Here is a 24,078-nt window from a genome sequence, read left to right as displayed (position 1 = left end):
TGTTTCAGATGATCCTTGAAGAACTTGTATGTCAGAATATAAAGCTTGGGGATAATCTGGGGCAGCGTGTCGATTGTCACCACAAACCTTATCACAGCCATCTATATGCCTGTTACAGAAAATAAATAGTTTAATGCCCAGAACTATGTGAATGGTGATATGCCATGTAGTGTCTATATTGCTAATTTGTTACTTTGGTCATTGGCATTCTTGAATTATCTTCTTGAAGTGTGAAGTGGCTGACCCTCCACAGTCCTCAGATCAAGGAGGTACTGCCAAGTTTCTTGCAGAATATGTATGTATGTATGGACAATTCCCAGGCCAGATAGCAGATTTGAATCCGCTCAGTCTGAGATCTCTGCTGTTCAGGGAGTCAAACAAGCAATCGATGACCTACAATTCAAGTAGATGGGTTTAGTTTGGATGGAAGAATCAGCTCTACTGATTTTACAAATTTCCTCCACTTTTATTTTAGTGTTTAGATAAAGAATTTCAATATTATTAAAACCATGATTAAGTCCACAGTGTCCTGACAGTCAGTGAATTTTGGGTGCTGTTGCTCTTCTAGTGTCTCCATGGCAGTTACCACTGAGCTGCTCAGGGTTTGAGCTGCCGATTTCACCTTCATCTTCTGTCCCTCAAACTGGACATGATTTCTGGTGAGTTTGTTGCCCATTCTTAGCCCTGCATCTTCTCGAACATTTTGTAGATCAGACAGGTAGCTCCACTGAATGATCCCTGCTGAAGATCTGAGACCTTTGTACTTCTGGAGCAGATTCCTCATCAGCTTCAGCATGTGTGGTGGATCAAAGATGTCGTAGACGGGGGCACCTGTGGTTGGATTGGCTAAAAAAGGTATTGGTTGCCTGTGTTGCAACTCCCAGATTACATCCAAGCTCTGTGCACATTCGGACATTTGTTGCATGCCCATCCATTGTAATGGCCCACACTGATGTTGGCTTCAGCAAGGGCCTCCAACATGTGAGATATGACCTGTGCCTGTACCTCTCCTGTTAACGTGTGGGTTAAGTAGTACGCCACTGGAGCTTTCCAGTGGCCTCAGGCCAACAACCATGACAACAAGCACCTCTGTAGCATCTGTTTCGTCTTCTCCTCGATTCTCAAGATTTACAATGCCATTCATTCTTTGGCTTTTAGGATCATATATTGCTTGTTTTTTGAGTGACATTGAGTCAAACATCAGTGAAACATTGCTGTATGTTGCTGTATCTTTTTCAGACTTCTCCTTCAAAGTGTTTATCATGCTGTTGTTGATGCCTGGGTCCCCTTCTACAGGCTGCATTCATCTGAAATGCACAACACATTCCATATATCACAACATGGATCAAACAAGATCATCTGTATATGGGAGATTATTTTTTGAGAGTAATCTATATAAAAAGTTTCCCTATCTCCTTATAGTTCTTGTGTTAGGTAGAGGAAGTTTTACGGTATCCCTCAAGTAGGAGTGTGCTTTTGCACCTTAAAAATGCAATGTCAACACAAACTCCCTTTGCTCCTTGGTGTATTGTTTGGCTGGTCTCTTGAAGAGGTGCACTGGAAAGTCTGATAATATTTAAGAATAATGACAATTATAGTTTTGTCAATTGTCTTCTGTGATTACAATTAATTAGCCTGCATGACCAATTAATTCAAGCAGGTGTCACTATGCACTAGGCTAGGGCAATAAGGCATGTAACTGTGATTCCCTGTGCAGATACAAGATCGCAAATATAAAGTACAGTACATCTACATGCCTAAATGCCTGTCATTATTGTACTACATTTTACCACTGAACAGTAACTACACTGTGTTAATATCAATTTCCCAGCTATACTGCATGAAGACATACTGCTAAACTATACTGCTAACTTTTATATAAGTTAATTCACAGAATGCACCTCACAGAGAATGTGCTAATTCCTAATTCTATGCGATCTTCTTATTGGTTGGCGTCATTGCTCAAAGGGTGTGGCTAAAGGAAAAGCCTATGCGCGCTATTCTTTAAAATAAGGTACTGCTAATTACATTACACATCAAATCTCATATTCATGATCACTATCTTTCAAGCTACGGGCAGACTTGTTTAGACAGAACAATGTAGAATATAGTAGAATATCATTACTTTATTTATTATTTACTGTCTCTTAAAAAAAGAGGGGTTTCCTATGAAGCAAGCTAAGCGGTTTCTAAAGCTAACCAGCTTCATATTCCAGCTCAGGGTTCATCCGTACTACAACAATGGATATTGCTCCTCCGCCTGCTGCTAGCTCTAGATGGCTTGTTACTGCGCGTGCATGTGGCGCACATGGCTAGTCCAATGCCGAATTTTTCATTGAGACAAAGCTGTTACATGAATCCATGGGCGAGTCAGTGCCACATTTTCATTTGTGCTAAAATCAAAATGAAGGAAAAGTGATCTTGTAAATTCAGCAGGCTATGGTGTGAAATAGGCTTTTAGAATTGCAGTCTTTATTTTATTACATGTCGTTAATGCGGTCTTTGGTGTGCTTATCAATGCATGAGCACCTTTTTCCCCACTCCTTTTGATAAAATAATTGTATCATAATAATAATAATAATAATAATAATTGTCATACAAATGTTTTACTGTGCGTGAAGTTTCAAATGCATTCTGTCATTACTAAATAATGTGATAGGTATTTGAACCTTGTACTATTTTTTAACACAAAAAAACATTTGATTAATCAAATATTGAATCCATCTTCTTCCTCAAATGAAGGGGATGATGACGCGAGAGGGAGGGAATCTGATTTCAATGGTCCTCAACTAGCTGCTCACACTTTATTCAGGATAAATGGATTTAGCCGTGAGTTTGCTCTGGGGCAGGCAGAGGGGTATACTACATGTCGGGTGTGAGGAGTTAGCGAGGTAACTATGGTAAACTCTGAGTTTAACTCGGAATAACCGGTCATATGAAAGAGTCTCACCTTTTAGCCACATTTCTATGGGAACAAATCCTTAAGAACTAACCTGCTTCCGGGCAGGCTAACTCAGGCCTAATTCCATATCCTGAATGAAGTGTCTGAGCCACAATTTGAGGACCAATGGACTCAGATACCCTCCTTCGCAAAGATTGTGTCATCATTACAGCCTTGAGTCTTCGTGGGTACGACACTACAAGCTTGGCACACCTGTATTTTGGGAGTTCCTCCCATTCTTCTCTGCAGATCCTCTCAAGCTCTGTCAGGTTGGATGGGGAGTGTCGCTGCACAGCTATTTTCAGGTCTCTCCAAAGATGTTAGATCGGGTTCAAGTCCGGGCTCTGACTGGGCCACTCAAGGACATTCAGAGACTTGTCCTGAAGCCACTCCTGCGTTGTCTTGGCTGTGTGTTTAGGGTCGTTGTCCTGTTGGAAGGTGAACCTTCGCCCTAGTCTGAGGTCCTGAGCGCTCTGGAGCAGGTTTCCATCAAGGATCTCTCTGTATTTTGGTCCGTTCATCTTTCCCTCAATCCTGACTAGTCTTCCAGTCCCTGCCGCTGAAAAACATCCCCACAGCATGATGCTGCCACCACCATGCTTCACTGTAGGGATGGTCCCAGGTTTTCTCCAGACGTGACGTTTGGCATTCAGCCCAAAGAGTTCAATCTTGGTTTCATCAGACCAGAAATTCATGTTTCTCATGGTCTGAGAGTCCTTTAGGTGCCTTTTGGCAAACTCAAAGCTGGCTGTCATGTGCCTTTTACTGAGTGGCGGCTTCCGTCTGGCCACTCTACCATAAAGGCCTGATTGGTGGAGTGCTGCAGAGATGGTTGTCCTTCTGGAAGGTTCTCCCATCTCCACAGAGGAACTCTAGAGCTCTGACAGAGTGACCATCGGGTTCTTGGTCACCTCCCTGACCAAGGCCCTTCTTCCACGATTGCTCAGTTTGGCCAGGCGGCCAGCTCTAGAAAGAATCCTAGTGGTTCCAAACTTCTTCAATTTAAGAATGATGGAGGCCACTGTGTTCTTGGGGACATTCAATGTTGCAGAAATGTTTTGGTACCCTTCCCCAGATCTGTGCCTCTACACAATCCTGTCTCAGAGCTCTACGGACAATTCCTTCGACCTCATGGCTTGGTTTTTGCTCTGACATGCACTGTCAACTGTGGGACCTTATATAGACAGGTGTGTGCCTTTCCAAATCATGTCCAATCGATTGAATTTACCACAGGTGGCCTCAAGTTGTGGAAACATGTCAATGATGATCAATGGAAACAGGATGCACCTGCACTCAATTTCGAGTCTCATAGCAAAGGGTCTGAATACTTATGTAAATACGTTTTTATTTATTTTTTATATATAAATTTGCAAACATTTCTAAAAATCTGTTTTCGCTTTGTCACAATGAGGTATTGTGTGTAGATTGATGAGGAATTTTTATTTATTTAATCAATTTTAGAACAAGGCTGTAACGTAACAAAATGTGGAAAAAGGCAACGGGTCTAAATACTTTCCGAATGCACTGTATAACAGCCAACTTTTAGTGTGTGACTTGTGTGGCTGAGTAAGTCAATTATTGAGTGGCAATGTTTGCTACAGCCATGGTGGATTCATAACAATAATACACATAACAGATATGGGAGATGAAAGTTGATAGAGGGGAGGATGAAAATATATCTGATTAAGGACAACTCCTACCAACTACCCAGTGCCATGGGAGTGCAATAGGGGAAAGGGCCACAGTAGGGGTTGTTTTTGGACCTCTTCTCCAATGAAAGCATAACCTCAGGGTCTTGTGATCTCAGCAGGCCTGGCTTGTTATAAAGGTGTTATAAAAAAAGAGTGTATTTTATGAATAGAACATAAGGGAAATATATTGTTACACTTCAATAAAATGACAGTATTTTGGATATGCCAGCACACCAAACAACAAGTCTGTATCATGTAGAATGTGATTGTACCCAGAAGCTCAACTGACAAGCTTAGTTATTGAAAAAAAACTCTTACCCCAGGACACTTCACACGTTAACTATAATATGTAAGCTAAAGAATAGTTCCCAGATATCCTGTGTACATCTCAAGCCACACTGCTACGATTTCTCCCTTTGTGGACACTCCTATGTCTGATAAGGCTACTCAGGAAGGAGAAGCTCTTGTAACATAGTTTGCACTTGAAGGGCCTCTCCTTGGTGTGAACGGTCTGGTGCTTCTTCACATAGCTCACCTCAGCGAAGCATTTCCCAAACGCGGGAAAGGCATTCGGCTTGTCGGCGTCCGTCCTAATGCTCCCACATTGTGACCCGATGACACCAGAGGAGGTAGAAGCAGGAGCCACCACCCTCAGGTGGTTAGTCTTTGAGCTCCCTCCTTGACCTCTAGCCATTGTTTGGGTGTTGTTGGGATTGTGTGCTGTGTTATAGGCTAGGTACCTCGTGGTGAACGGCCATCCTGACCCTGTCTATATTCGTGGGGTAACCATGAGGTAGCTAAGGACGGCTAGACCCAGGCCTTCTATGAACCCAGTCACTAGTCATTAGACAAGACCCTGAAGGAGAAGACAGACTTGCTGATAGACTACCACCATGGGGGTCTCCCACCACTCTCTGTGAAGGCTGAAGCCCAGGGTGACCTGCTCTGTTCATCATAGATACTGTGGTGTTTGTATCATAGGAACAGGAGGGTATCTCTATCAGCCCCAGGCCCTGCTCCATCCCTGCACTGAGACTGTGAAGAGAAGTGTCTGGGCTGCAGACTGGATCCCTGACTGGAGCCTCTGTCTCTCTGATGACCACCAGGACTGAGGTTGTTCAGTCCACCTGTCCACTGGTTGTGTTCTATGTGGTGGTTGTGGGGGAGTCTCTGTCCCTTGTGGTTCAGACCAGGCACCGACTCTGGAAGGAAAAGCGACGGCTCCTGATCCAGGGTTTGTGACCTGCCACTTGAGGTCCAGTAAAAGACGGCGGATCAATGATGATAGCTCACTCAGGCCGTTCACCATGGTCTATTTATATTGTTCATTGATTTCCATTGAACAACACCGGACATCAGCAGGTCCTCATGGACTGCAGACTGTAAACACAAATTGTACAGAAGAGCATGTAAAGTTTTTTTTGGACATTTTAATCATTTAGCAGACGCTCTTATCCAGAGCGACTTACAATTAGTGAGTGCATACTGGCCCCCCGTGGGAACAATGAGAAACTCTATTATACACACAGAAACATGACATGATAAAAACAAGTTACATTCAAGCCCATCTAACACTGTGATTCAAGTACTTAACAATTTGGAGACATTGGAGTTTATTACATTTGTTCAGTCCATATGTTTTGGTTCGACTGAGATAAGGGAAACTCAGTTCCCTGCAATAATACAAAAATAACCAAGTCAGTCAGCACAGAGTCCATTTTGTATTTAATTTAAACAAAATGGTCCTACACTCACATACGTGAAGTACAGTACTTTTATTGCACAAAATGATACATGACAAGTAGAATAACTTTTCTTCACTTTACCTTTTCTGTAAATCTGGTACCCTCACTTTGATAAAATGAATTTTAGAATACTTTGAAAAAGGTTCAACATTACATACAGCTTCACTACATGTCAAGTAAACATGAATTAAGGCACTATCCTTATCTCACTATAAAACACAAAGATACAGTCGTCCTTCTGAACTGAGCTGCAGGACAGGAATGAAACTGCTCAGGGATGTTACCATGAGACCATTGGTGATTTAAAAAAAGTTACAGTTCAATGGCTGTGATGGGAGAAAACTGAGAATGGATCAACAACATTGTAGTGACTTCACAATAATGACTTAAAAAGACAGACGGAAAAGAAGAACACAAATATACAGAACACAAATATTCCAAAACATGAATCTTGTATGCAACAAGGCACTAAAGTAATACTGGGGAAAAAAACACAGCAAAGGAATAAACTTTTTGGCCTAAATGCAAAGCCTTATGTTTGGGGCAAATCCAACACAACACATCACTGAGTAACTGCCTCATTTTCAAGCATGGTGATGGCTGCATCATGGTATGGGTATGCTTGACATTGGCAAATACTGGAGAGGTTTTCAGGATTAAAAGAAACAGGATGGAGCTAAGCACAGGCAAAATCCTACTTCCGTCTGCTTTACACCAGACACTGGGAGAGGAATTCACCTTTCAGCAGGACAATAACCTAAACACAAGGCCAAATCTACACTTCTTGCTTACCAAGAAGACAGTGAATGTTCCTGAGTGGCCAAGTTACAGTTTTGACTTAAATCTGCTTGAAAACTATGGCAAGACTTGAACATTGCTGTCTAGCCCTGCTCCCCAACATCTTGACAGAGCTTGAAGAATTTATAGAAATGTATTAAAATAATAATGCGTTAATATTGCACAATCCAGGTATGTAAAGCTCTTAAGAGACTTACCCAAGAAAGTGTTTCTAACACGTATTGACTCAGCGAGCTGAATACTTATGCAATGACGATCTTTTAGTTATTTCATTTCTATCAATCTTTTTTGTTTGTTTTTAAACTTCCACTTTGACAGAGTATTATGTATAGATTGTTGACAAACAATTACAATTAAATCAATTTTAATCCCACATTGTAACAATAAAATGTGAAGAAATCCAAGGGGTATTTATACTTTTACAAGGCACCGTATATGCCTTATGCACTGAGTGTACAAAATATTAGGAACACATTTCTAATATTGAGTTGCACCCCCTTTTTCCTTCAGAACAGCCTCAATTTGTCGGGGCAAGGTGTCAAAAGCATTCCACAGGGATGCTGGCCCATGTTGACTCCAATGCTTCCCATAGTTGTGTCAAGTTGGCTGGATGTCCTTTCGGTGTTGGACCATTCTTGATACACACGGGAAACTGTTGAGCGTGAAAAACCCAGCAGCGTTGCAGTTCTTGACACACTCAAACCGGTGCGCTTGGTACCTACTACCATACCCAATTCAAAAGCACTTAAATCATTTGTCTTGACGATTCCCCCTCTGAATGGGTGGCAGGTAGCCAGCCTAGCGGTTAAGAGCATTGGGCCAGTCACAGAAAGTTTGCTGGTTCGAATCTCCAAGCCTACTTGGTGAAACAACTGTCAATGTGCCCTTGAGCAAGGCACTTAACCCTAAATGTGCCTGTAAGTCACTCTGGATAAGAGCGTCTGCTAAATTACAAAAATGTACAAATGCTAAATGAATGGCACACAATCCATGTCTCACTTGTCTCAAGGCTTAAAAATCCTTCTTAAAAAACCTGTCTCCTCCCCTTCATCTACACTGATTTAAGTGGATTTAACAAGAGACGTCAATAAGGGATCATAGCTTTCACCTGGTCATTCTATGATGTGGAAAGAGCAGGTGTTCCTAATTTGTTGTACACTCAGTCAATATCACACAATGTCTAGATGCAACATTCTACCCAGGAATATTCAACAAAATCTGTTTTTTTGCATCTTTTCTGCTGACAACAATGAAAATAAATATTTTGTCTTTCATGCAGGGTTTGATCTAAACATCAGAAGCTATCAAGTGGAATGGTTACTTTCTATGTTATAGAGTGGAATGGTTTTTCTGCTGGTGTTTCCTGAGGTAGCTCTTCTCTAAGAACCTCTTCCCACAGTGCGTACAGATGAACGGCCTCTCTCCCGTGTGGACCTTCAGGTGCATCTTCAGGTTGCCAGACTGAGCGAAGCGCATGTGACACTGGGTACAGCTGAAGGGTTTCTCCCCTGTGTGAACCCTCTGGTGCCTCTTCAGGTTGGACAAGTGTGAAAAACTGGCCCGGCACAGGTGGCAGCCATACGGTTTCTCCCCCGTGTGCCTCCTCTGGTGGAGCTCCATCTGTTTGGGGAAACTGAAGGCTTTCCCACAGAATGAACAGGGGAAGCGCTTCTCTTTGCCACCGGATCTACTGATAGTGTTACTACTACTGTCATTTGTGAATGGGCTTGTGTAGCCACTTAGTGTTGAGGCACTGGCATTGTCTGAGGTCTGGTTTAACATAAGGAGACTGCGAGGAGGGCGAAGGCCAGGGAGTGTCTGTGTTGTCGCAGGCTCCATGTTCCAGTTGATAGATCCTATAGAAGGCAGGCTGAAGGCAGCACCTGTTAGGGGGTTAACCTGAGGCGCCATCAGTCTCTCTGAATCACAACTATAGGAGCAGGACGGAGCATCGCTAGCCGATTCTGTGTCTGTTCGCATATGGACACTTCTCCGTCCCCGCAGACCAACTATACACCTTACCCTGGTCTCAGCCAGGCTGTTGTCATGGAGACTAAGTTCGGATGTTGTTTTGTGCTCGACTGTCTGTTTCTGGTTAACAGTGTTGTTCCCCAGCCTAGAGTTGACGATGCTGTCCCATCCACTGACCTCCACTATGTGGCCTCTGGTCCTGGCCTGCTCAGTGACGTCATCCTCTGGACCCTTGGTTGCACCAGTCTGGGAATCAGAAATGGCTGCCCAGTCTCCTCTGTTAGCCTCCAGCCAACCACCTGCAGGAAGAGGTTACAAAATAGGAAGCGGTTACAAATATGGTAGAGAAAATACCTGGTCAAGTTCATACATTATAATACGTGTTTTTGTATATAAACATAAGCTGTATTGATTAAATTTTATGAATGAAGAAAATGAAGAAAAAACTATAGCCAGGTGCATCACTATTCCCATTGAAGATCTATTACTGTATGGAGGCTATATGTATTTCTCCCTTACCTTGCTCCCCCATCTTTAGTCCACTCAGCAGGTCAATGCTCTCTGGTCCGTCTTCTACTGTCTCCTCTTTGACTAGCAGCAGATCAGGCTTCCCATCCTCCATGTCTACTGACTGTAAGAGATACAGAGTGAGAAGATGTTGGATCAAGAAATCTGATATGAGCACCCTGCTATGGAGCATCTTCTGATTGGGCAATGAAGGATTGCTATGAGTACTATGCAAACATGTTAGTTTATTTGATATTATGCAAACGTGTTAGTTTATTTGATTACTTGACACTAATGGTTTGATAATTCAGAGGCAGGTCCCACACTTAAGACAAAATTAATCAAGACCTGGGCCCTTATCCAAAAAGAGTCTCTGAGTAGAAGTGCTGATCTAGGATCTTTCCATATAATCTTATTCATTCTCACCTCAGTGAAACTGTGTGTGGTCCTGTGCTGCTCAGCTGGTTCCTCTGTGGGTTCAGGAGGAGGTGTAGTCTGGTTGTCCTCCATGACCATGGTCCCCTCAGGGTTACCCAGACCCTCCTCACACCACTCCTCCTTCACCAGCAGCACCTCTGGACCCTCCTCCTCCTGGAAGAGAGGTGATACAGATTACACAGATATACACTCCCTCCGGTACGTACGCACACACAGGTAAGTCTTTTCCCATCCCATTACGTTTGAGTCCTATACTGTAGTTACAGAATTACTTAATTGTTGTTAAATATCATCGTGGACATAAATGATGTTGTGGGTAAATATGAGTCAGCTATGATTCGTAATAAGTTAGACAAACCTCACTAAACTATTTTGATGTGTAAAAACAAATACATGAAAAATGTGAGAGGCTATACGGACACGCCTGGTGTCCAGATTGATGACATAAGTCGCACAGCAGAGAGACGAATGCAGTCTGTTCAGTCAGTCGACCTGATGAGCCCTTCCCAGCTAGCTAGTTTATGCTGGCTAGTAGGCAACAACAGCAGCATGGCTAGTTCAAACTTGTAAAAGAAAGTGATGTTTATTTAGATGGGAGAGGGATTAATAACTTGTAGTATTGGTCACCATCTGGATGTCACTGTGACATGCCAATTAGTTAACGTAACGAAAAGCGGGTGTGAATGACCAGAGCAACGGTGTTGGATCAAGGAGCTTCCAACTGGGCAGGCAGCTTTATTACATGTTGCTGGCGGTAGCTAACGTGGCCAATTTCTTCTGAACTGACTGTTCGTCCCCACTCAACTTTCGCTGCGCGATATACAGCACCAGTCAAAAGTTTGGACACACCTACTCATTCAAGTTAAGTTTTTTAAAACTATTTTCTACATTGTAGAATAATAGTGAAGACATCAAAACTATGAAATAACACATATGGAATCATGTAGTAACCAAAAAAGTTTCTTCAAGTGCAGTCGCAAAAACCATCAAGCACTATGATGAAACTGGCTCTCATGAGGACCGCCACAGGAAAGGAAGAGTTATAGTTACCAGCCTCAGAAATGGCAGCCCAAATAAATGCTTCACAGAGTTCAAGTAACAGACACATCTCAACATCAACTGTTCAGAGGAGACTGCATGAATCAGGCCTTCATGGTTGAATTTCTGCAAAGAAACCACTACTAAAGGACACCAGTAAGACGAGGAGACTTGCTTGGGCAAAGAAACACGAGCAATGGACATTAGACTGGTGGAAATCTGTCATTTGGTCTGATTAGTCCAAATTGGAGATGTTTGGTTCTAACCGCTATGTCTTTGTGAGACGCAGAGTAGGTGAACGGATGATTTCCGCATGTGTGGTTCCCACCGTGGTGGTGTGGGGGTGCTTTGCTGATGACACTGTCTGATTTATTTAGAATTCAAGGCACACTTAACCAGCATGGCTACCACAGCATTCTGCAGCGATACGCCATCCCATCTGGTTTGCGCTTAGTGGGACTATCGTTTGTTTTTGAACAGGACAATGATCCAACACACCTCCAGGCTGTGTAAGGGCTATTTGACCAAGAAGGAGAGTGATGGAGTGCTGCATCAGATAACCTGGCCTCCACAATCCCCCGACCTCAAACCAATTGAGATGGTTTGGGATGAGTTGGACCGCAGAGTAAAGGAAAAGCAGCCAACAAGTGCTCAGCATATGTGGGAACTCCTTCAAGACCATTGGAAAAGCATTCCTCATGAAGCTGGTTGAGAGAATGCCAAGAGTGTGCAAAGCTGTCATCAAGGCAAAGGATGGCTACTTTGACGAATCTAAAATCTATATTGATTTGTTTAACACTTTTTTGGTTACTACATGATTCCATGTGTTATTTCATAGTTTTGATGTCTTCACTATTATTCTAAAATGTAGAAAATAGTAAAAATAAAGAAAAACCCTTGAATGAGTAGTTGCCCAAACTTCTGACTGGTACTGTACATCATACATTTTTGGCACCAGGCGTGTTCGTATAGCCTCTCCAGTGTACAGTCGGTGTTTGTTAGTGTGTGGGTATGTGTAGGTATATTTAGTAAGTGTATATTGGTTATAAAGCTCTGTTGGGTGTATGCAGAATAGGGTGAGATCAGATGTGATGTATACTAAAGAGAGTCTCAATGAAAGTCTTAATGGAAAGTCCCATTTTGTGTTTATTAACCCTTTACACTCGTGGGAATTGGCCTATATGGATAGGGTTAAATTGAAATGTTTCTTACAGAATAAAAAATATTACAATAAAAACATATACATAACCATGGTAGCAATTGAAAGGGAACAGTTTGGAGATAATTACTAGACCAAAGGTGAGTACACAAAAGTTTACCTGACACAATATTGAATCCAAACATTACACTGTTGACTTTATGTGCATTTTCTATTTACTGTACATTTTGCCACATTTGTTGATAACAAAATCTGAAAATACTCTGGATACATTCAGTAACATGAGAAGACTATTCCTGGACAATGGGGTAGGTGCAACATAAGACAAAAAAATGACAAGGGTTTGAGTGAGAGGTCTAACTGGTGTCTCCAAGTGCCCACACACCTCTCTAAAGTGTGCACAGTTCCTATGTAATTTCAATGCACTTTTATGACTCAAAGAAGAGTCTTCAACTATAAGGTATTTTTTTTTAGCTCTCCTAGCTGTTCCGTTGAGGAACTAGAGCAAGCACACTTGTAGTTCTGTTTGGAACACAACCCTGCATCCCCGCCATCACACAATTACTGTTGTTGTTTACGCAATCCAAAAACGGTCTATTATAAATTGCAATCTGGGTACGGTGTGCATCATTTGAAAGCTTGTTCTACTGCAAACATGACTAGCTAAGTTATAAAATACGATCTTACAGTGTTAGCCTTTCACAAGGTCATTCAGTCAAACAGATCGTAATTTTGGTGCGCATAGAAATGAGTCATGAGTGCATTCAGGTGTGTGTGCAGCGGTGAATTTTCTTCCCAGTAAACAAACATAGGTTCAGTCTGTTCAGAAGAACCCAGGGTATGACGACATGTCATCTTGTAACTGTACATCAAACCTAGTGATCATAAACGTTGACACTGTATATGACATGAGTTTTATGATTTGGAGATGTGAAGTGCAGATTTGGCTTGCTTGTATGACATCAAAGCGGTATTTCTTATAATCCTCAACGTCTCATCTTTCAAGATACATCGAGTCATCTTAATTTACAGTATTTCCCTCAGTCAAAACCCATACAGCGCTGTACAGTGTGACGACCCTCCCACTCTGTCTGCCGTATTCTCTCTTTGCTCTTGTTTCCTTATTAGGATGCCGGTGGGCGGAGTTGGGGGGGGTCGTCAGCTACATGGGAAACACCTGGGCCGGGTGTGTCCCAGGATAAATGGACCTCTTCCACATTCATTGGGGAGACTCTCTCCAGGCAGATACTTTGATCTTGGTTGTGATATTTTTGAGGCTTTTTTGGGTTGTTTGCTTTGGCACTTTTCAACACTTTTCCATATTACATTTATGCATGCAAACACTCACGTACACTACTGATTACTGATTACACACACCATTGTTATTTGATTTAGTTTACTTTAATTAATAAATATATACTTTGAGTACTCCTTGTCTCCACGTGTCTCCCTTTTGTTACGAACTTGAGCCGGTTCGTGACAAGTGGGGGCTCGTCTGGGATCTTGAACTGGTTGTGTTTGGGAGAACGTGGAGTTAATGTCCAATTCTGTAGGTTTTTTTTTTGTAAATTTGGTTAGTTTGTTTGAGTTGATAGGCCCAGTATTGGCTTCCTTTGGGTTGTGTACTGCGTTGGAGAGAGTACATTGGTTAGTTTCCAGTCCCTGCCCAGCCTGGAAACTCTTGCTCTACTCGCTGTTGGGGCATCGGTCTGAGGAGGTGAGTACAATCGGCTGTGTACCTCAGTGGGAGATTGGGTAGGGTAGTGACATTTTCTACCCGGAGCTATAGCTTTTTCCCCTGATAGGCTTAGTGACGTGTTTTGTTTTGGGATACGTTGGGCATGGTTAAATGTTTGTTATTTTTGTGTGGTGTCTGTGGACTGAGCAGTTGTCTCGGGGGCACATCCGTGGCTTGGTGGAATCTACCAGCGTGCTGGGGGGTTTAATTCCTTGCCAGCGGGCTACAGTGCGTAATTACCCACCGCAAATCTGCACGAAGACTAGGGTTGAGTTATTGTAGGTTATGGGGAAGCTCCATATCCCAGCTCTCTTCTGTGGTGCTCGGTGTGATTGTCATTTCTCTTGTGTCTGGTGTGCTCAGCAGAGGGGTTGAGCAAGATTATTATGATATATATATATATATATTTTTTTTTTCCTAATTATGGCGTCTAATGTAGACGAGTTCATTCGCTTTCCATCAGAAGAACTGTTAGAATTATGTACTAAAGAACAGCTGTTGAAGGTTGCTGAACACTACAAGGTTGAAATTAGTGATAAACGCCTAAATTCTATTAGGTTAATATTGAAGGCCAATTTGATGGAGAGTGGTATTCTGGATGTTACCACTGGGGCAGCCTCTGCTGAGGACACATTGTCTCCCCGATATGTTACAATGACCGCTCCATCGGTTAGTCATAGTAGTCTTCTTTTTGAACAGCAGAAAGAACTGCTTCTGTTACAGCTAGAGCATGAACAAAATGGACAAAGAGCTAAAATGGAGCATGATCGTGTAAAATATGAAAGGGAATTGGAATTTAAACAGGATATGGAGCGTGCTAAAATCAAGCTGCAACAAGAGCGACTAGAGTTGGTTAGGGAAGGAAAGCTCTCAGGGGAGAGTTTGCTCTGGGAAGGTGACCCAGAGTTACCTAGGGGTCGTTCCTCTTTTGGTCGTAATCCAGACACATTTGATATTGTTGGGAATTTACGGTTGTTGCCCCAGTTTAATGAAAAGGACCCGGAGACATTCTTTTCGTTGTTTGAGCGTGTTGCTGACGCTAGGAGTTGGCCTGATTCTGATCGCACTTTGATGTTGCAGTGTGTGCTGACTGGTAAAGCGCAAGAAGCATATTCAGCTCTTAGCGTAGCAGACAGTGTTAGTTATGAGAAGGTTAAAACGGCTGTGTTACAGAGTTACGAATTGGTCCCTGAAGCTTACCCAACGATTTAGAACTTTAAAAGGGATGATCAGCAGACTCATGTTGAGTTTGCGCGAATATTATCTTCACAGTTCAATCGCTGGTGTTCTGCCTCTGCAGTTATGACTTTCCAAGGGCTGTGTGATCTGATTATGTTAGAACAATTTAAGGACACAATCCCTGATCGTATAGCGACGTACATTAACGAACGAAAAATAAAGACTGTTGCTGAAGCTGCGGTTTTGGCAGATGAATATGTGTTGACTCACAAAAATGTTTTTGCAGAAACCCGTATTCGGATTGAGTGGGGGCGTTCGCAGAGATTTGGGCCTCGCTCGCCGAGATACTTCGGTTCCCGGGCAGAGTTTCATTCAAATAGGGTTGAGCCTGATACCCGTGGTAAAACTGACGTTGGTCAAGAGTGTCACTACTGTCAAGAATTAGGTCATTGGAAAAATGAATGTCCGATTCTTAGATCTAGGGGTAAATTCAGTACAGGTGCTTATGGTAAATCGAGGCCTGCAGCGTTAGCCGCGCCTGTTCCACATCAGTTCACTCATGACGCATTGTCTCCTGCCGGAGCCAGGTGAAGGGTTATATTGATCCCGACTATTTACCTTTCGTTACGGAGGGTTTTGTGTCTATGGTAGGAAGTAAGAACCTAGTGCCAGTAAAGATCCTAAGAGACACAGGTGCCTCTGAATCATTTGTGTTGGAGTCTGTGTTACCCTTCTCTGCGGAGACTGATTCGGGGAATAGTGTTCTAATCAGGGGAATAGGTTTGAACACTCTGTCAGTTCCATTGCATAAACTGATGTTGGATTGTGGACTGGTGAAAGGTGAGGTTGTTGTGGGGGTGCGTCCTTCATTGCCTATTGAGGGTATTGACGTGATCCTTGGAAATAACTTGGCTGGGGAGCGTGTGTGGCCTATCGTGTCTCCATCTTTAGTGGTTTCCACTAAGCCGTCAATTGTAGGGATTCCTGATGAGAGTGCGCAGGATTTCCCAGAGGTGTTTTCTGCGTGTGCAGTGACGCGTTCTATGATCCATGACGACCTGGTCACGGAGCTGGCTAACGAGAATACCATAAAGAAGTCTGTTACTGTTTTCCCTGTTATCCCGTTATCTGTATCCCGCTCCGATTTAATCGAGGCGAACGGACTGACCCTACATTAGAAGAGTTGCGGGACCAAATTGTGTCTGTGGAACAGTTGGGAGATGTCGCACAGGGGCTATTTTCTCCAAGAGGAGGTCCTGATGAGAAAGTGGATGTCTCATGGTAGTTGTTTTCTGGGGGGAGGCGATTAGTCAGGTTGTGGTACCAGTTAAGCTTCGTGAGTTGGTGCTGACAACTTCTCACAACGACGTTGCTGGGCATATGGGTGTGAGAAAAAACCTACAATCGCATATTACGAAAATTTTTTTTGGCCAAGATTAAAGAGGGATGTTTCTGATTTCATCAAAACTTGTCACACCTGTCAATTAACTGGTAAACCTAATCAAGCTATTAAGCCGGTACCACTGTTCCCTATTCCTGTACTCAGTAACCCTTTTTGAGTATCTGATTATTGACTGTGTTGGTCCTCTGCCTCGTTCCAGAAAGGGTAGTAATTATTTGTTGACTGTGATGTGTCAGACCACTAGGTTTCCTGCTGCCTATCCTCTCAGGTCTATCACGACTAAGTCTGTGTTAAAAGCTTTGACTCAGTTTTTCTCACTGTTTGGAATCCCTAAGGTCATTCAAAGTGATCAAGGATCTAATTTCACCTCTAATCTCTTTGGACAGGTTCTCCAACAACTCCATATTAAACACAACTTGGCTAGCGCTTATCATGCCCAAAGTCAAGGAGCACTGGAGCGTTTCCATCAAACGCTTAAGTCTTTGTTGAGATCTTATTGTACTGAGATGGATAGGGATTGGGAGGAGGGGTTGCCTTGGTTACTGTTAGCTGCTAGGGGAGGTTTCACAGGAGAGCACAGGTTTTAGCCCAAATGACCTAGTGTTTGGACATAAGGTGCGTGGGCTTTTATCTGTTCTCCAGGATGACTGGAAGTCTCCCGAGCCTCCTCAGTCCCTGTTATCATATGTGTGTGATTTTCGGCGACGCTTGTATGCCGCTGGTGAAATGGCTAAAGAGAAGCTATCATCTTCACAGGACAGGATGAAGAGCATATATGATCGGCGAGCTGAGCCTCGTCACTTTAGTCCAGGTGATCAGGTTCTGGCTCTGCTGCCAATTGTTGGTTCTCCTTTTCAAGCCAAGTTTCAAGGTCCATATACAGTGGTGCGCCAGGACACTGAGCAAAATTATCTAGTTGCCACTCCAGAACGGAGGAAAGCACATCAACTGTGCCATATAAATTTGTTAAAACCCTATTATGCACGTTCCTCTGAGACTGAACAGGGGGAGTCTACAGAGGGCCAGTAAGGCTGTTCTTTTGGCTGATACTGTTTATTCCCTGGATTCTGGTCATGCTAGGTCTGTGCAGGAGCAGGAAGATGTTTCTGGTCCCAACGATTGCATACTGCAGGGTAGATTGAAGAATTCAGAGACACTGGAGATTTTAGATAGTCTTCTTACTCATCTACCTGTTGATGGGCGGAAAGAGATGGTGGGTCTGATTCGGAGATTTCCAGGGTTGTTTTCTGATACACCAACACGTACAAACTTAATAGAACATGATATTGACATTGGAGATGCTGACCCCATTCGTCAACGGTTCTATAGAGTTTCTTCAGAGAAACTGCGTTGTCTGGATGCTGAGGTCAGGTACATGCTGGAGAGTAAAATAGCAGAGCCTTCTTTCTCAGTTGGGCTTCTCCCTGTATCTTGGTCAGTAAATCGGATGGAACAAACAGATTTTATACGGACTACCGTAAGGTAAACGATGTCACTAAGCCGGATTCATTTCCTCTTCCTCGGATGGAGGACTGCGTTGATCAAGTCGGCGCAGCTAAGTTTGTGAGCAAATTTGACCTGTTAAAGGGCTATTGGCAGGTGCCACTGACGAGTAGGGCACGTGAAATCTCTGCCTTTATTACACCTTTTGGTCTGTACTGCGTATTCGGTTATGAGTTTCGGGCTGCGTAATGCGCCTGCAACTTTTCAGCGACTTATGAACAGGGTTGTCTCTGGTCTGGCCGGGTGCGCTGTTTATCTGGACGATGTAGTGATATATGCAGATACTTGGGAGGAACATCTGTCCCGTATTCAAGCCTTGTTCGAACGTCTGGCTGCGGGTCGTCTCACGATAAATTTGGCTAAATGTGAGTTTGCTCAGGCGACTGTGACATACCTTGGAAAGGTGGTTGGGCAGGGTGAGGTGCGCCCTGTTCATGAATATTGATGTGACCGACCAGTGTTTGATTTTGTCATGTTCTATCTTTCCTGTTTGTCCCCTCCTAGTCTTGTGTTTTTCTTTCCTCTTAAAGGTTGCTTCCTGGGTAAAGGTTGCTGAGGTCTGGAGAGGAGGATGATGGGTGGGGCAAATGGAGGGGTGAACATGTACAACTTGTCGGTTTGGGACGAGGGGCTGAAATACGTTGGGCCGGGGTCCTTGTTGGTCCCCGGTCTTATGGGGGGTGTGACGACCCTCCCACTCTGTCTGCCGTATTCTCTCTTTGCTCTTGTTTCCTTATTAGGATGCCGGTTGGGGGGGTCGTCAGCTACATGGGAAACACCTGGGCCGGGTGTGTCCCAGGATAAATGGACCTCTTCCACATTCATTGGGGAGACTCTCTCCAGGCAGATACTTTGATCTTGGTTGTGATATTTTTGAGGCTTTTTTGGGTTGTTTGCTTTGGCACTTTTCAACACTTTTCCATATTACATTTATGCATGCAAACACTCACGTACACTACTGATTACTGATTACACACACCATTGTTATTTGATTTAGTTTACTTTAATTAATAAATATATACTTTGAGTACTCCTTGTCTCCACGTGTCTCCCTTTTGTTACGAACTTGAGCCGGTTCGTGACAACAGCTACCACGTTCCAATGTTTGCACTTATTAGTGCCCAACTCTGCCATTTTCAACCTGTATATGGGTACGAGTGTAAATGCTCCATATAAAAACCACACATGCATGTCAACAAAACATCTGCATGAACTTGATCAACTGCATTAATTTTCCCATAAAGTAGTTGTAAGTAATGAAATAGGCATTTATAAACATATAGCCTACACAGCACAAACACAATATGTAACAGACTTAAGGCTTATTTATCACACAAACGCCTGGATGCAATATTCTACCCAGGAATATTCAACACTGAAATCTATTACTCGTTATTCCAAATGCATCTATGAATATTTTCTGCAGACAACAATGAAAATTCATTTTTGATTTGAATGCAGCATTTGATCTACACATCAAAAGCGATCAAGTGGAATGGTTACTTTCTATGTTATAGGGTGGAATGTTTTTTCTGCTGGTGTATCCTGAGGTAGCTTCTCTCTGAGAACCTCTTCCCGCAGTGCGTACAGGCGAACGGCCTTTCTCCCGTGTGGACCTTCAGGTGCATCTTCAGGTTGCCAGCCTGGGCGAAGCGCATGTGACACTGGGTACAGCTGTAGGGTTTCTCCCCTGTGTGGACCCTCTGGTGCCTCTTCAGGTGCCCAGCCTGGGCGAAGCACATCTGACACTGGGTACAGCTGAAGGGTTTCTCCCCTGTGTGGACCCTCTGGTGCCTCTTCAGTTTGCCAGCCTCGGTGAAGCGCATGTGACACTGGGTACAGCTGAACGGTTTCACCCCTGTGTGGACCCTCTGGTGGATCTCCACCTTCTGGAGGCAGCTGAAGCCTTTGTTACAGAACATACAGAGGAACCGCTTGTCTTTACTACCGCCTGATGTTGCTCCCCCTCCCAAAACCTCTGCCCTTTGGTCCTTTGAGTTCAAAACCTGATCAAAAAGGATGCGGCCATGTGAATCAGAAGGCCCCATTGACGTGGACACTGGGTCACGATCCCTGAGCGCATGTAAAGGGGAGTGGGTCTCAATATTTGGATTTGTCTCTAAGCTTTCGCTGTAATCTAAGAAATATCTGCCTTGTGAGTGTCCTTCTCCTAAGTGAGTATCATCTACATTACATGTCAGAGGAGCGTAGGCCTCCACTTTCACAGTCATGTCATCTACGACTGATAACCTCCCTTTTCTTATCTAGGCACCCTTCAGAGTATACACTACTACTGTACCGGTTCCAGTCCCCTCTAGACAGATCAGTCTGTGTCTCTAAACCCAAGGGCATGTTGCCAGGGTCCATCTCTGTTGTGTAGGAACAAGACGGATCATTGCCAGTCTCTAACGCGTAACCTGAGTCCCAATGGGAATTAACTGTCCTCGGGCTCGGGTTACCGTAAAGTAAATCCTCTGAGCCGGGAGCAGGAGGACAGCCCAGTCGCCTCAGCCCCAATCTCTCTGGGTCTGATCTGTGGTCAGATCCTGTGTGTAAGAGCCTGTGTGTTACAGTTAAAGGCTTGGTGTCTGTCTCTGACTTGAGGACGGCATCCAGCATTCCACTGACCTCCGTGATGCTGGTTCGGGTCCTGGGCTGGGGCGTGGTGGCGAGTTCCTCCGTGGCTACAGGGGGCGCCACTCCAGCTGCTGCTCCAGTCTGGGTGTCTCTGGTGAGTCGTGGGTCTTCTCCTTCAGTCCTCTCCTGTTTGACCAGAGACGATCCTCCAGAACCAGCAGGCTCTGCATCTGCAGACTGACACATGAAGAGAGGAGGTGATTACTGGTAGATGAGTTGAATTGGATAACAATGTCGTAGGGAAGACATAAATAAGGATGTACATGTAAGCACGTGAATAGCTGAGGGGAGCCTTTCTGAAATAAACAGGCCACATTTGATGTACTGTCATTTTTTATGTTACACTATGACACTAACCTCTACCACGATAACATGCTGGGTTGAGGTTGCACTCCCCTCATCTATAGCTATGGGTTGGTCATCTCTCCATGTATTGTGTCCTGCTGGCTTCACAAAGCTCCTGTGGCCTTCAGTGAGATTACCTTCACCTGAGAGAGTGATTGGGGGAAAAGGGGGTGGTTAGGTTAACTACTGTCAATGCTCAACGCTATATTGTACACTGGCCGTGTCCAAATACCCATATTTGTGTCATAAATAGTAGGCTGTTTGAGTATGCCAAAAAATAAAATGTTTTATAGCATGTAAATTTTCAAAAATCAAGTATGCTTTAAAATGGCAGGATGTTATACTCATTTCGGTTCTTCATCTAGTAGAATTTGCTGCACACTTTTTTGGGGGGAATTTCACAGTCACAATGCATTGGAAGAGGGGGGAGTTTTGATAGCTAGATCTCTTCAAGGAAACAACAAAAACAACTTGGAAGATGGCGAATAGCGAAGATTCTGCGGTGGTGTTCAAATGTAAGTCGTTTTTTGTTCTCCTTAAAACTATCATACCTATTTCATCGTACATCTTTGAAAACAGATTTGCAGCCTGCTACGTGCTGTGCCTTTACAGTGAGGGAAAAAGTATTTGATCCCCTGCTGATTTTGTACGTTTGCCCACTGACAAAGAAATGATCAGTCTATAATTGTAATGGTAGGTTTATTTGAACAGTGAGAGACAGAATAACAACCAAAAAAATCCAGAAAAATGCATGTCAAAAATGTTATAAATTGATTAGCATTTTAATGAGGGAAATAAGTATTTGACCCCTCTGCAAAACATGACTTAGTACTTGGTGGCAAAACCCTTGTTGGCAATCACAGAGGTCAGACGTTTCTTGTAGTTGGCCACCAGGTTTGCACACATCTCAGGAGGGATTTTGTCCCACTCCTCTTTGCAGATCTTCTAAGTCATTAAGGTTTCGAGGCTGACGTTTGGCAACTCGAACCTTCAGCTCCCTACACAGATTTTCTATGGGATTAAGGTCTGGAGACTGGCTAGGCCACTCCAGGACCTTAATGTGCTTCTTCTTGAGCCACTCCTTTGTTGCCTTGGCCGTGTGTTTTGGGTCATTGTCATGCTGGAATACCCATCCACAACCCATTTTCAATGCCCTGGCTGAGGGAAGGAGGTTCTCACTCAAGATTTGACGGTACATGGCCCCGTCCATCGTCCCATTGATGCGGTAAAGTTGTCCTGTCCCCTTAGCAGACAAACACCCCCAAAGCATAATGTTTCCACGGCGAGTTAAGTTGATGCCAAAGAGCTCCATTTTGGTCTCATCTGACCACAGCACTTTCACCCAGTTCTCCTCTGAATCATTCAGATGTTCATTGGCAAACTTCAGACGGGCATGTATATGTGCTTTCTTGAGCAGGGGGACCTTGCGGGCGCTGCAGGATTTCAGTCCTTCACGGCGTAGTGTGTTACCAATTGTTTTCTTTGTGACTATGGTCCCAGCTGCCTTGAGATTATTGATAAGATCCTCCCGTGTAGTTCTGGGCTGATTCCTCACCGTTCTCATGATCATTGCAACTCCACGAGGTGAGATCTTGCATGGAGCCCCAGGCCGAGGGAGATTGACAGTTCTTTTGTGTTTCTTCCATTTGTGAATAATCACACCAACTGTTGTCACCTTCTCACCAAGCTGCTTGGCGATGGTGTTGTAGCCCATTCCAGCCTTGTGTAGGTCTACAATCTTGTCCCTGACATCCTTGGAGAGCTCTTTGGTCTTGGCCATGGTGGAGAGTTTGGAATCTGATTGATTGATTGCTTCTGTGGACAGGTGTCTTTTATACAGGTAACAAACTGAGATTAGGAGCACTATTTCCCTCATTAAAATGCAAATCAATTTATAACATTTTTGACATGCGTTTTTCTAGATTTTTTTATTGTTATTCTGTCTCTCACTGCTCAAATAAACCTACCATTAAAATTATAGACTGATCATTTCTTTGTCAGTGGGCAAACGTACAAAATCAGCAGGGGATCAATAATTTTTTTCCTCACATTGAACATAACCTGATATGGTGAAAGTAATGGTAAGCTGCACTCGTTACCGTTTCACCTTGGCACTCCAATTTGATAAAGAAAAATATACTGCAATTGGCATAATAGCTTCTAAAAGGGCTTTACATGTAGTATGTTTGATGCTGAAAGCTACCCTTTTCCATATTTTTCAGGAGTCGAAAGCTGTCAGCACGGAGGGAGGGGGAGGCCACAGCCGCATCCTGGAAGTGGTATGCGGTGATGGATGAGACGCTGCAGGGGTTGCCACTCCATCAACCCACCAGTCATCTCCTCATCCTCCTAAGGTGCAGCTGTGGGCTCCTCTCGCTCCCAGAAGAGTCCAGAAGAGTCCAGATGTGCACTTGCACATCAGAGCTATCTTGTTGCAGGTGCATGGTAACAACTAGATAAGTTAAAAATAAGGCCTCCTGAGTGGTGCAATGGTTAAAGGCACTACATCGCAGTGCTGAGGTGCCACTACAGCCTCGGGTTCGATCCCAGGCTGTGTCACAGCCGGCCGTGACCGGGAGACCTATGGGACGGCGCACAATTGGCCCAGCGTCATCTGGGTTAGGGGAGGGTTTGGCTGGCTGGGATTTCCTTGTCTCATCGTGCTCTAGCGACTCCTTGTGGTGGGCTGGGCACCTGCAAGCTGACTTCGGTCGTAGTTGGACGGTGTTTCCTCCGACACATTGGTGCGGCTGGCTTCCGGGTTAAGCGAGCAGTGTGTCAAGGAGCAGTGCGTCTTGGCAGGGTCGTGTTTCGGAGGACGCATGGCTCTCGACCTTCGCCTCTCCCGAGTCTGTAGGGGAGTTGCAGCGATGAGACAATTGTATATCACGAAATTGGGGAGAAAAATAATAAGAAACCTGCACACTGCTCTTGCTAGCATCACATTTTTATTTAAGCTTATGGGTCGGCCTCTTGGCCTTAGAGC

General features: G+C 43.9%; 1 protein-coding gene across 1 annotated transcript in view; it reads right to left on the bottom strand.

The window, feature by feature from the left end:
• Nucleotides 1-8,254: 8,254 nt before the first annotated feature.
• The window catches only part of LOC121561882 (zinc finger protein 27-like), a 35,108-nt gene continuing 19,284 nt past the window's right edge, over nt 8,255-24,078 (bottom strand). Inside the window, exons 4-7 of the mRNA XM_045206305.1 lie at nt 20,682-20,924; nt 19,699-19,753; nt 9,666-9,701; nt 8,255-9,445 (exon numbers count right to left, since the gene is read on the bottom strand). Of these exons, the coding sequence (XP_045062240.1) occupies nt 8,505-9,445; nt 9,666-9,701; nt 19,699-19,753; nt 20,682-20,924 (1,275 nt within the window). The 3' untranslated portion in view covers nt 8,255-8,504. The remainder of the gene's footprint in view (nt 9,446-9,665; nt 9,702-19,698; nt 19,754-20,681; nt 20,925-24,078) is intronic.

The sequence above is a fragment of the Coregonus clupeaformis genome, chromosome 22 (assembly GCF_020615455.1).
Source record: "Coregonus clupeaformis isolate EN_2021a chromosome 22, ASM2061545v1, whole genome shotgun sequence".
NCBI lineage: Eukaryota > Metazoa > Chordata > Actinopteri > Salmoniformes > Salmonidae > Coregonus > Coregonus clupeaformis.
The sequence above is the reverse complement of the archived record's forward strand: the minus strand, read 5'-3'. Positions and strand labels throughout refer to the sequence as shown.